General features: G+C 41.7%; 1 protein-coding gene across 2 annotated transcripts in view; it reads right to left on the reverse strand.

The window, feature by feature from the left end:
- The window catches only part of CDKAL1 (CDK5 regulatory subunit associated protein 1 like 1), an 858,136-nt gene that overhangs the window by 823,018 nt on the left and 21,934 nt on the right, over positions 1-13,184 (reverse strand). For both annotated transcript variants that reach the window (XM_063450500.1, XM_063450499.1), the window contains exon 4: positions 12,080-12,192. In XM_063450500.1, coding sequence (XP_063306570.1) covers positions 12,080-12,192 — 113 coding nt within the window. The remainder of the gene's footprint in view (positions 1-12,079; positions 12,193-13,184) is intronic.

The following is a 13,184-nucleotide window of genomic DNA, read 5'->3' on the forward strand; positions in this document are numbered from 1 at the left end:
TGTTTACAACTAATCAAGATCAAACAATAACTTTAACTCTGTAGTAATCTTAGGCAATCTAAATTACTGTACACCATAGTTTCTCAACTTGTTTAACAAATTTACCATGTAATGCCTTAGATGGGGTGAAGGATACCTATGTACCAGATTAACTGAGAAAGGACATCTTTGAGTAAGCAACAATTCCAAGGTATTTGCAGTCTAGTTAATTGTGTAAATATGGAACAAATTTTTATTTTTTTTTATTCTGCCTCCACTCGGACATCACTTTCACTTCGTAAGACAGGAAATACTAAGCGTAATCTGTATAGTTTTTATGGTGGATGCTTCCACACAAATGATTATGAGCTCTTTACTCGTAATCATTACAGATGCCAATGCTTCACCTTAGATAAATGTAAGCCTTCGGGGCAAGATTGTTCTGTACTTCTATAGCAGAGACTCACACGTGATCAAACAGTATGACATCACATGCAATGCTTCCACTATAGAAATAAAAGTGGAAATACTTGAGGAGGGTCAAAGTCTGCAGAACAGAAATATACACACACAATAGGCAAACTGCACAGCATAGGAGCTATAAGTTTAATTTGAGCCCCATTGAGAGCTCTTAACATTAAATTGGATACAAATCTGATCTGGTGTCCTCCAATAAACTCCCTTTTGACAAAGCGGTTTGCATTATTTCATTACGCCAGCATTACTGCAATGCAAACTTCATTGTGACCAAGTAAAGAGGGCGGTCGGGGAGGGGTTGCACTGCTAATATTCAAATAACTTGGCTTTCAATTTTGGTGGTAGAAAGCAGACTGCCTCGGATTTAAACTTTTTTGGTACAGATTGCACTGAACACAAACGTGTTTCCATTTTGGATATTAATCTACTCTGACTTTGTGGTAATCAAAGAGAAGGATTGCGGTCTAGATGCAGGCATGCATCGTTAATAGTAAACAAGTGCATTCATTTCAGGTCAGCAGCCAACCAGGCTTATACTCAGCAGGTGGTGAAGTCATGTACCTACTAAAACGCATGTGTTACAAGGTTCAGCTTGAACTATCTCCCAATGGAAAAGAAAACACATTCTACTCGAGATATCAAGGCACTTAAACATATTCTAACTGCTGTACAGCTAAGTAGAAACTGTTCCGAAACTTTAAAAATATTTTGTTCAAAGGCACTGACATCATGCAAAGTGCAAAACGTAATGCAAAGTAGCAAGTATTCAGTCTGATTGAAGACTATTCTATTGAACACAAAAAAAGTCAAACATACAATAATCAACATGTTACATGAATTTATTTTTCTTTGTGGACTAGTTTTGAATTTTTAAATCCAATGAAAAATGTACTACCAGAAAGACCATGTTAGAGTCCATGCCCACTCACAGATCAAAAGGTGGCTGTGGACCCTTAAGGAAGGGGAAAAAAAAAAACACACTTCAGTAACTTTACATGCTGAAAAAAATGTGTGTGGGTTAATTATATGTTGTTTCCAGTGAAGAATCTTTAAGTAATGTGTTAATGGATTGGATGTGTTCAAACTCAAAAGATTTCCATCCTGCATAGATACTGTGAAGTGGCCCCAGAAAATAGAGATGGCTGTGACAGTGTATGAGCCTCTAGTGTGATGTAAAAAGGTCCAAGGGAAAACGTCCAATTTGCTAACCATTAGTTATCTAAGGCAGTACCATCCTCAAGAGGAATAGTAGAGATCAGTTTCAGCTATAAGAAAGGTTCCCCGAGGGCTTGTTTAACAGGATCAATGAAGGAGAAAAAGATCTATACAAGGATTCCTATGCCACAGAGAGTCTGTTAGTTTTATTCCCTTGTTTTGTCACAATGCTTGTTTATGTAAAACAATAATAAAAATGCGCATTAAAGAGAAAAAAAAATATGGCAACCAAAACCCTGGCAGTCAATGGATAATCCAAGAAATACCCTAGATTATTATTTTATTATTTATATAGTGTCATCACATTCCAGGGCGCTGTACATTGGGTGGACTAACAGACATGTAATTTTAACCAGACAATTGGACGTACAGGAACAGAGCTTACATTCTAGAGGGAGTGGGGTACAGTGACACAAACGGTAAAAGTAGGGGTACAAAGTAGGTTGTTAGAAAAGTATTCATTGAGGGCTTAGTAGGTCATTTTTGACAGTTGCAGGAGAGGAGTCATGGGGGTCGGGGATAAAAACCTGCTTCCAGTTTAACTCATATGCTTTCTTGAAAAAGTGAGTTTTCAATGATTTTTTGAATGAGTGGAGACTGGGTGAAAATCTTACAGAGAAGGGAAGGGCGTTCCACAGAAGAGGTGCAGCCCTGGAGAAATCTTGGAGGCGAGCATCAGAGGTGGGAGTACGGGCAGAGGATAGACGTAGGTCTTTGGCAGAGCGTAGAGGGCTCGACGGGGCATACTTGTGTATTAGGGGGGATAGGTAGGTTGGAGCAGCATTATGTAGGGACTTGTAAGCAAGCGCCAGAATTTTAAATTGAACCCTATATTTAACTGGAAGCCAGTGCAGGGACTGACAGAGGATGGAGGCGTGGGAGGTGCGAGCGGACAGGAAAATGAGCCTCGCCGCTGCACTCAGATTGCAGCGGTGCAATCTGGTAACATGTCAGACCACTGAGAAGGGTATTGCAATAAGTAACTGTAAGCCCTTAGGGACACACTCCTAATTTGGCAATGACAGCAGGCCATTTTGCATGCAAATATAGTGACATAATCGTGAAAAACAAGGCTGCAAATAACGTAGTGTGCAAATGTACAACATATTGTTATCCAAATTCTGAGAATGGCACTAAAAAGGGAAAGAAAAATGAATTCTATGTTTTAGAATAATTTTGTAGTTTGTACCATGGTTTTGGATGGATCATAATGAACGTATAAGTTTTCCACAAAAAAAAAAAAACCTCTTCAGCCCAGTGAGACGTGCAGTGAGAGTGCTGCTGGTTGCCTTGTTAAAGATTATACACATTTCCTGATTAGGAAAGAGGTAGTCGGATGTCTGGAGAAACAAACATAGCATAGGACATAAATCCAAGGAGCGTAAACAGCAACCATCACTGACTAGCTTTGTGGAAATCATTTCTGCTGTACTATAAAGAGAAACACAATCAGGGTTATCAACTAAAGTGAGAATTATAGGAATTCAACAATGTTAAAGTGAATTTCAAATTTAAGGCAAATGCAGTCGAACTGGAAGCATTGCCAACATGGAGAATTATACAAGTTCAGTCATTTTGGCTTTAAATTTGAAATTCACTTTGAACTGCCAACAATTCTCACTTTTGTCAATAAACCTGCAAAAGTGTCTGTTAACCAGATTAAAGAAGCATTACTCTAACTGGTTTGGGTAATAGATGGAGCAAAAATCTGGGGTGGTTTAGATGAAGATCCCAACATAGATTCCTGTGATGCCATCCTTAAAGAAACACCATATTTCTAATAGAGCCGTTTAGATCCCTGGACCCCTCGTTGCACGTTAAAAGTGATTTACTCTGGGGCGGAGCCTAGCTTCCAGGCTGAGCAGACGTGCAGGACCCAAGCTCCTGACCAGAACTGCCGTTTTGGGGGGAAAAACCCCAGAAATCCGGCACGTCCACTCTCTGGAGGAGAATAAACGAGGAGGGGATACCCGGGGGAACCCTTTGACACCCGAAGCATGTCTGATACTAGCCGGGAACCCTAAATACCTGCTGAGGCCTACCAGGGATCGAAGCGGGGAGAGGCGGCCGCTCTCCTCGCTAGAGAACAGGCTCACAGACACCTCAAACCTCCTACTTCCTACCCCCCCCCCCCCCCACCCCCCTTCGGACCGGTGGGGGATATCCCGGTCCGCACAGGGAACTGGAACAAGCACTACACCGCCAGAACCAAGAGGCCGCACCGGGAAATCTTGGTGAGCCACGCGACACCCTCAAGATGGCCGCCACAGTGCAACCTCAGCATGACCCATCAAGCCAGACGGATCAGAGCTGGAGGGAGGCCTTTGAGGCCCGGTTCGACGCCATCTGCAACGCCTTCTGGGACCACATAGCTAAGCGTGGACCCCTGCCTACCCCTCCCAAGACAGAACCTACCTACAGTGTACCAGCGGACACCTGTCCCCTTTCTGGGCTGGGGGCCCAACTGGAGAAATCTCAAGGCCGCAGTCCGACCACCCGCAGGGAAGACCGCAAGCCGGAAACCCCGGGGACCCGCGATCCAGCCTCACAACGGAGGAGGATCCACGGACAGAGGGCGCTAGCTCCCTTTACAGCCCGGAGCCTAAGGGACGGGGTAATGTCACGCTGCAAACAACATCTGCATCACAAGCAACGCAACACATGCTCCCGCACATCGGAGAGGGGCACTGTCAAAGCCGGCCTGGAACCCAACCCCCCCACTATGGCATGCACGAGGAATTGGCTGAGGCCTGCATATCGCGCACCCACCAGCCCGTCTACTGAAGCTTACCGGCAGCATGGACTCTGACAACCCTAAAGTGGACACTGTTAATCATAAGTATATTATGCCTTACACATGCTCACCCATTCTGTAGATGGCAAGGATAATCTCCCACTCTCACTTCAGCTTTAAGACCAATCTTACTGATTATGTTGACGCCCGGAATAGTTTGTTCTTAACATTACTATAGCTTTACCTTACACAAACCAATCTATATACAGCATGAAAAACCTCACACACTCACATTAAATACCAAAAACTGTGCAAGCAAAACATGTCACAATCTCTGTTTAACAATGTTGATTGAGCCTGTGAATGCTGTTGTGGCAAGACAGGCACTGTTGTAACTACCTGCACAAAAAAAAAAAAAAAAAAAAGATTTACTCATGTTTTTCCAGAGCCATTGAGGTCTCCCTGCGATCGGCTCTGCCCACTTGGCTGAGATCTAACTTGACGATCTATCCAAACCAATGCTTTCCCATAGGAAATTATTGGGAGGCTTTTGTGCATGCGAGTTCCATGCCGCACTGCACCAATCAGCTTTTCCTCATAGAGATGAATTGAATCAATGCACCTATGAGGAACATTCAGCATCTCCATGTTCTGTTCATCATTGTGCAGCCCTGACCCAGGAAGCACCCCTAGTCTGAGTGACTGCCACTAGAGAACTTACTAAGCAGTAATGTACACACTGCCTTTTCTCTGAAAAGGTAGTATTTGCTGCCTGTCACTGCAGGAATTTTAATGTAGACGCCAGAACAACTACATTATAAGCACACTATGCACCATAACTACAAAAAAAAAAAGTTATGGAGAAAGGACCAGCAATATGTTGCAGTGGTTATAGTGCTCGGGGCATCTTGTTAAGGCTGGCAACGTACCATGGGAGTTGCAGTTCTAAAACAACTGATTCTTCTAGCTACCCATGTGGAAAAAAAACATGCATAATGAAAAAAAAATATCCGAAAAGAAACAGATTCTAATGTTGACCCATCAGTGCCGATCTGAAAAATGTTATTTCAATTCTATTCCATTACCAGAGATCTGCATACGCATTGTCAATATATATTTTGTCTGAAAGCTGTCTGCTCAGTATTCACTTACATTTTTATCCCTGTAGGAAATAATTGAATGCACATGTTCTGGCTTTTTATGGGTTAACAGCAAAAACCAATAGGAAAAGGGTTTTCACAATTGGCACCACATCTCAAAAACACACTACAGGACACATGTAAACGAAAATGTGCATAATGAAAGTGGATAAAGTGGATAAACAAAGGATCAAAATGATATACACTTTCCACATCACTAATAAGATTCTCAGGTGCATTTTATAGCTCCATCAATATCAGAAGTAAATTGTTATTTTCTATGGCAAAATAAAAACATTAATGGGATACATGCCAGCAATCATATCAGCTTCCCTTACATTTATTTCATCCATACAGGAAAAAAAAAAAAAATTGAAAAAATATCAGAACCAGGTTCTGTGCTCTTACCACAGCTTGAAAAGTAAAATATAGAACACAAGTCAAATGTTGCATTTAAAACCATAGGAAAGAAGGAAGGGATGATATTCTTGGAAAACAACAACAACAACGTTTAATAGGGTTTTCTAATGCATGCATTTATTAAAAAGAAGAAAAAATGCACTGTGTGTACCAGACGAGAAGTAAAAAAAAACAATAATTTTACATACAGTATAGACTTGAAAAAGAGAGACGGCGTGGAAGGAGGGAGTGCCACCCACTGTAGCCTCAATTTACTGGTGGATAGAACAGGCTAATGGAATAGAGAGGGAGAGGACATCGCACTGATAGGGCAGGGAGTTCAGGCTGCAGTGTACGGATCATGACACAGCACCAATGAGCTGCGTTTTGACATCATCATTTTTCTGAATGAACAGAGTCACAGTGCGATTGCTATTGCACAGCAAAAAAAAAAAAACACACACACACATCCTTCGAGGATTTGTATAGTGAAAGAAAACCGGGAGCCCAATTGAAAATCCAGCCACTACTACAATACCCAAGCAACCCCCCCACCCCTTCAAAAACATATTTTAATCTGGGAAGCAGAGACCTAAAAATTAGACCATAAAACAAGGGATTCCTTACACACCTCAAGCACTGTTCGAATTGCATTTTTTTTGCCGTTAATATAGGTTTACAACATTAAAAGGAAAAAATTTGGTTCTCTTCACTGGGCTGAATCCTCATGAATATAACAATCTTGTTACAGAGTAATTTACTAAAACACGCTAGCGTTAATATGACAAAACGTACTCTTCTCTAAATAATGTAAGAGAAATACCTGAGATACAGAGAACTAATGAAACATAATTACATTCTTATCAACCTGAAATTTAATGCACATATCACTGCTGTTGAATAAAAAAAAAAAAAAGGTTACATCAACACAGTGAAACAGCTCCCCCAACAGGCAACATCCAGCAGGGAACAGCAAGCTTAACATTTGTGTTAATCACCTGCGTCGAAAAACATCTGTCAAAAATGAAATATGCCAAGTGTAAACTAATACATTTTGTTGAAAAAACAATTACAAATATTCCAACATGTAAAACTGACAGCAATATGTTTTGAGGAAAAAAAATAAAAAAAAATCAAAACTCTGTAGATTAGAGCAGTACATAGGAAAAAGTATGTTAAAGTTATGGTGCCTCCTATTTGATACGCAATAAAATATATTTAAAATCACTAGCACATTAGTATTGCCATTTTCTTTCTATGAGTTACTTTAAAATGGGAAGACTACTTAGACTTTTTTTTTTAAACTTTAAAACGATGTAAATGTACCGGTATTTACAATAGTCAATATATGAGACTGTTTGTAGCAGCTGGAGTGGTACTGCATTGGATGGTGTAAAGGGTCTCCCTATGCAGGATGTTCAGCACTGCAGTTCTCTGGACCAGAGGGCTCCAACCTTAACACACTCTGTTAAAAGAGTCTTCTTTTTAAAGCACTGATGCATAGAGAGCAAAATCAAGTAAGTGCCATAATTGATGGCTTTTGGCTTCATTAATATGCACACGTGTCCCCTCCACAACCTATTCCAGAAAAAAACATTTTTAAAGTAACACTATAGTGTTCGTAATACAAAACTGAGCTCCTAACACAAGAGTGTCCCTCTGCCTACATGCCCACAGCGCAGGGTCAGGCTCCTCCTCTGCTAATATGGGTACCGAATTCAAAAACACGCATGAGAACTTCATAATAGGAAAGCATTGAATCTCCTATAGGGATTTTGAAGAAGCTGGATGTCCTCATGCAAAGTATGAGGACATCCAGCGTCGTGTCAGAGTAAAACTGTGAATGCAGGAAGCGCCACTAGATGCAGTCTTAACCCTGCAATATAAACACTGTAGTTTCTCTGAAGCTTCAATGCTTTACATTACAGGGCTAAGGGGACAGGGATACTTCATCCAGACCACTTCAATGAGAGGAAGTGGTCTTGGTGCCTATAGAGTCCCTTTAACAGTACTGAGTAAACTGAGAAAGCCAAGCAGCCTGCAGTAGAAGCAGATAACATCCAGACACACAGTAATTATATCACAATTTGTCTGTCTGCTGCTTGGTTGCAGAAGCAATAGACAGAAATATCCTTTCTATGTGTCTGCCTGTATGCTGGACTGCTATGCCCCTAGACCAGACAGTCAACCTTTGGCACTCCAAATGTTTTGGACTACACCTCCCATGATGCTTGGCCGGCATTATGGGAGATTTAGTCCAAAACATTTGGAGTGCCGAAGTTGCCGATCCCTGCCCTAGACCTTTGGCTCACTCAGCTGTATATATATACACACACACACGATAATATTACTACTTTAATAGAGATTTAAGTAATATTTCTGCTGTTGAAAATGCTTCAGCTAATCTTGCTGAAAAAAAAAAATAAAAAAAATACCTGTACTTTCATATTGACTTTAACCTGAACCAAACAATTTCATGTTCTTATTGACCTAGGCGGACAGATATTCTGTTAAATACTTCACACTGTGTGGCTAAAGACCAATGTAAATCATCTCACAGTTAAATGTAGCAATCAGAATACCTATTTGCCATACAGGGTACTACAGGGTCAATGGATTTTTAAAAGCATCAAGTGAAATAAGAGTCAGAGGGGCAAACATTATGCACTTTTGTGGCATAACCAGAACGAACATGTTGGAAATGGAGTTCAAATTAAACTATTCCTGCTACACCTAGAATTTATATGTACAAGCTATTCACAATTTACATTCTTGGGGCTTTTACAGGTTAAGATTATCTTGGAAGAGGATGGGTAGGTAGGGCTGAAGAGAACAGATTTGCAGTAGGAAGTGTGACCTGAGCAGATCAGTAATCTTGAAAAGTGGACATTCAGCCATATTATAGATTACAGATTTGAAATAAATGGAAACTTGTCATCTGCTGCCACCAAATGGCCAAAGGAACTTACTTCATCTTCTCTCAATTTCTAAGCAAGAATGTGGAGTACAAATGGTTCTCAATATATTATTTAAAAATTCAAGTTTCAGACACCATAAACAAAAATGCATACCAAGTTACTTTTTGGGTAAGAGAGAGGAAGTAGTGCAAATTTCAGTATTATCCCAAATCGAACAAAAACTAAAACAAATAAGATGAAAATGATACAGTTTCCACACTTCGCTTATGATAGAGATATATATATATATATATATATCTACCGCTGTATTGTTTTGTGATGCTTTCGGACCTTGCTAGGCCATGCTTTTGCACTATATACACTGAGGCAATTGTCATTTTACTTGTGGATCTAGGTCATTGTCATTGGTCATTGTCAATTGTCGAAAATTGTCGAAAAATTGTCTAGGTCATTGTCAATTGTCATTTTACTTGTGGATCCCAGTAATGTGCAGTGTGTGCTGGGATATTACAGAGCCCCCAGTAATGTGCAGTGTGTGCTGGGATATTACAGAGCCCCCAGTAATGTGCAGTGTGTGCTGGGACATTACAGAGCCCCCAGTAATGTGCAGTGTGTGCTGGGACATTACAGAGCCCCCAGTAATGTGCAGTGTGTGCTGGGACATTACAGAGCCCCCAGTAATGTGCAGTGTGTGCTGGGACATTACAGAGCCCCCAGTAATGTGCAGTGTGTGCTGGGACATTACAGAGCCCCCAGTAATGTGCAGTGTGTGCTGGGACATTACAGAGCCCCCAGTAATGTGCAGTGTGTGCTGGGATATTACAGAGCCCCCAGTAATGTGCAGTGTGTGCTGGGATATTACAGAGCCCCCAGTAATGTGCAGTGTGTGCTGGGATATTACAGAGCCCCCAGTAATGTGCAGTGTGTGCTGGGATATTACAGAGCCCCCAGTAATGTGCAGTGTGTGCTGGGATATTACAGAGCCCCCAGTAATGTGCAGTGTGTGCTGGGATATTACAGAGCCCCCAGTAATGTGCAGTGTGTGCTGGGATATTACAGAGCCCCCAGTAATGTGCAGTGTGTGCTGGGATATTACAGAGCCCCCAGTAATGTGCAGTGTGTGCTGGGATATTACAGAGCCCCCAGTAATGTGCAGTGTGTGCTGGGATATTACAGAGCCCCCAGTAATGTGCAGTGTGTGCTGGGATATTACAGAGCCCCCAGTAATGTGCAGTGTGTGCTGGGATATTACAGAGCCCCCAGTAATGTGCAGTGTGTGCTGGGATATTACAGAGCCCCCAGTAATGTGCAGTGTGTGCTGGGATATTACAGAGCCCCCAGTAATGTGCAGTGTGTGCTGGGATATTACAGAGCCCCCAGTAATGTGCAGTGTGTGCTGGGATATTACAGAGCCCCCAGTAATGTGCAGTGTGTGCTGGGATATTACAGAGCCCCCAGTAATGTGCAGTGTGTGCTGGGATATTACAGAGCCCCCAGTAATGTGCAGTGTGTGCTGGGATATTACAGAGCCCCCAGTAATGTGCAGTGTGTGCTGGGATATTACAGAGCCCCCAGTAATGTGCAGTGTGTGCTGGGATATTACAGAGCCCCCAGTAATGTGCAGTGTGTGCTGGGATATTACAGAGCCCCCAGTAATGTGCAGTGTGTGCTGGGATATTACAGAGCCCCCAGTAATGTGCAGTGTGTGCTGGGATATTACAGAGCCCCCAGTAATGTGCAGTGTGTGCTGGGATATTACAGAGCCCCCCGTAACGTGCAGTGTGTGCTGGGATATTACAGAGCCCCCCAGTAACGTGCAGTGTGTGCTGGGATATTACAGAGCCCCCAGTAACGTGCAGTGTGTGCTGGGATATTACAGAGCCCCCAGTAACGTGCAGTGTGTGCTGGGATATTACAGAGCCCCCAGTAACGTGCAGTGTGTGCTGGGATATTACAGAGCCCCCAGTAACATGCAGTGTGTGCTGGGATATTCTGACTGGCATGTATATTTTGGTAATTTACATTAATAAAAAAATAAAAAATAAAGATTTGCAAAAAAAGAAACATGTTCAGTTAACAGTAGATTTGTGTAGAAGTTGTTTATTTTTTTTAAATGGTAAGTGTACAGAATATTGGTATCGGTAAGTTATCGGCTTTTGGCCTAAAAATTCACAGATTATTGGTATTGGTTCTAAAAAAAAATCAATACAGTTTGATCCCTACTACATTTCAAAGTATATTGAACACAACCCGTGTTGTATATAGGCGGCAGGTTTAAATAAACTTGGTTAGACCTAAGGTAGCAAAACATGAAAAGCTTCATGTACAGACTGTTTTGTGTAGGGCTGAACTATTCAGTGTGCATGTATGAATGTAATTATGGATTAATACATGCCCACAATAAATTATATGAGCACTTGGGTATAGTTTTGATGTAGTGGTTATGGTGCCAGGAGTGCAGTCAAGCCATTTTATAATGGTTCAATGTTTTACCTGGGATCTGCTCTCGCCTCCACTACCTCAGCCAGAGAATGAGAAGCTCTCTGACTGAGAAAGTGGAGTTGGGGAGTGGCGGCTGGTGGAAAACTCCAATCAGGCCCATCAACACTTTTAGCTTCAAGCCCATGAGGTCCTAAATCCAGCACCATAGTAATGAGGTTAAAGATGAGATTAAAGTGTTTCTCTCATAACCCAAGGAACTGCTCTGATTTGTAAAGCATGCCGCTCTACCAATCCACAAACAGAGCCCAGGTCCACAGCTCTGTTCCCTCTACGGGGAGGTAAGAAAGTGATGTGTCTAATCTGTGCTTGTGACCTGTTGACCAACCCCAAAAAAACCTGCAAAAACAGATCATTCCAGCAGCCTTATTTGTTTATCATTTATCTTTGCAGTTCAAAGACATCCTTTCGGAGAGAGAGGGGGTATTTCCTGTACCATAAACTTGGCAATCGTGTAAAGTTGTTACGGTGTCCAATTTGCAATCATGTTTCTCTGGTCGGTCTGCCAGAGTAAGAGCAAACCGATCATAGTAAGGCATTATCCTCAACACAATGAAATTTGCCAATTTAACAGAATTCAACCACATAAAAAAAAAAAAATTCATAATAAAATACCACAATTGTTTATTACACAGCATTAACATGATTGACTACAAAAACACTTCTAAAACACCACCCTTCTCATGGAAGAGTAGTTATTTCACATCTCCAAGTCATACCTGTGATGCTGTAGCCATAGGCAGCTAGCTGACCAGCCATGTATTCCCCATCCGAGTTATTATGAGAGCAGCCCCATGTACGGATCCAGATCTTCTGGGTGCCTGGGATTGTACTGCAGAAACAATAAATAAGAGTTACATACAGCAAGTGACCAAAAATATGGAATGCAAAGCATCGCATTTCACACCCTCTACATACCAACTTCATCTAAAATGTAAAAAAAAAAAAAAAATTAATCTCAGGCATAAGCAACTTATGTACCCAAGTATTTCCTGCATATTGTATGCACTAATACACAGCTTATTATTCCTTTGAAGATGAAGAAGAAACCTATGTCAAAAGTTACAGTATTTCCCATTACACTGAGAATTTCAGACAAATTATTGTCAACACATTAGATCAGCAAACATTTCAGTCTCCAACTAGATATGTTACAAACCATATGGATATTACATTTAATTCTTAAAATAGGACACCAGGTATTTTTCTTACTGATATAGGTAGTGTATCTTAGTAGTTAAGTTACCTATGGTGTTAGTGTGACCCTTCAAGTAGTCCCCTCTGAACAGCCACTTGACAGGCAAAACGCTTGTACTGTAGCCATATTAATTTATTTTCCTGATGTTTCCTTAGCTTATATTTTTGATGTGGTATCACGGCCTTGGATTAGCACAGATTTATCTTTCAGCGAGTCTTGTTTTACACTTTCCTCTCCATCTCTATCAACGAGAAGTGCCCTCAAAGTCACAATTAGGGATTTCTTAGCTTATAGGCAGAGGGATAGGTGCCCTCGAAGGCACATCTAGAGACTAATTGTTCTTGAAGGTCCTCTTTCTGTCAGTTCTCCATCTGTTGGTGAGTTATACTTCCCTCTAAACCAGGGCTGGACAAATCCCAGGCGCCAGGTCGCCATGGCGACTAGAAATTTCACCCTGGCACCTGCCAGCTCTCTAGCTGGGGGGAATATTGGAGCCGGCTGCCTCGGCCGCTCGGAGCCGTACTCTATTTGTAGCTCTTCTCTGCTCCCTCGAGCTGTCTATTGATGCCGAGAACCGGAATACGACGTCACTCCGGCCCTGGCGTCATTACAGAGAGCTCGAGGGA

The sequence above is a fragment of the Pelobates fuscus genome, chromosome 4, assembly GCF_036172605.1.
Source record: "Pelobates fuscus isolate aPelFus1 chromosome 4, aPelFus1.pri, whole genome shotgun sequence".
NCBI lineage: Eukaryota > Metazoa > Chordata > Amphibia > Anura > Pelobatidae > Pelobates > Pelobates fuscus.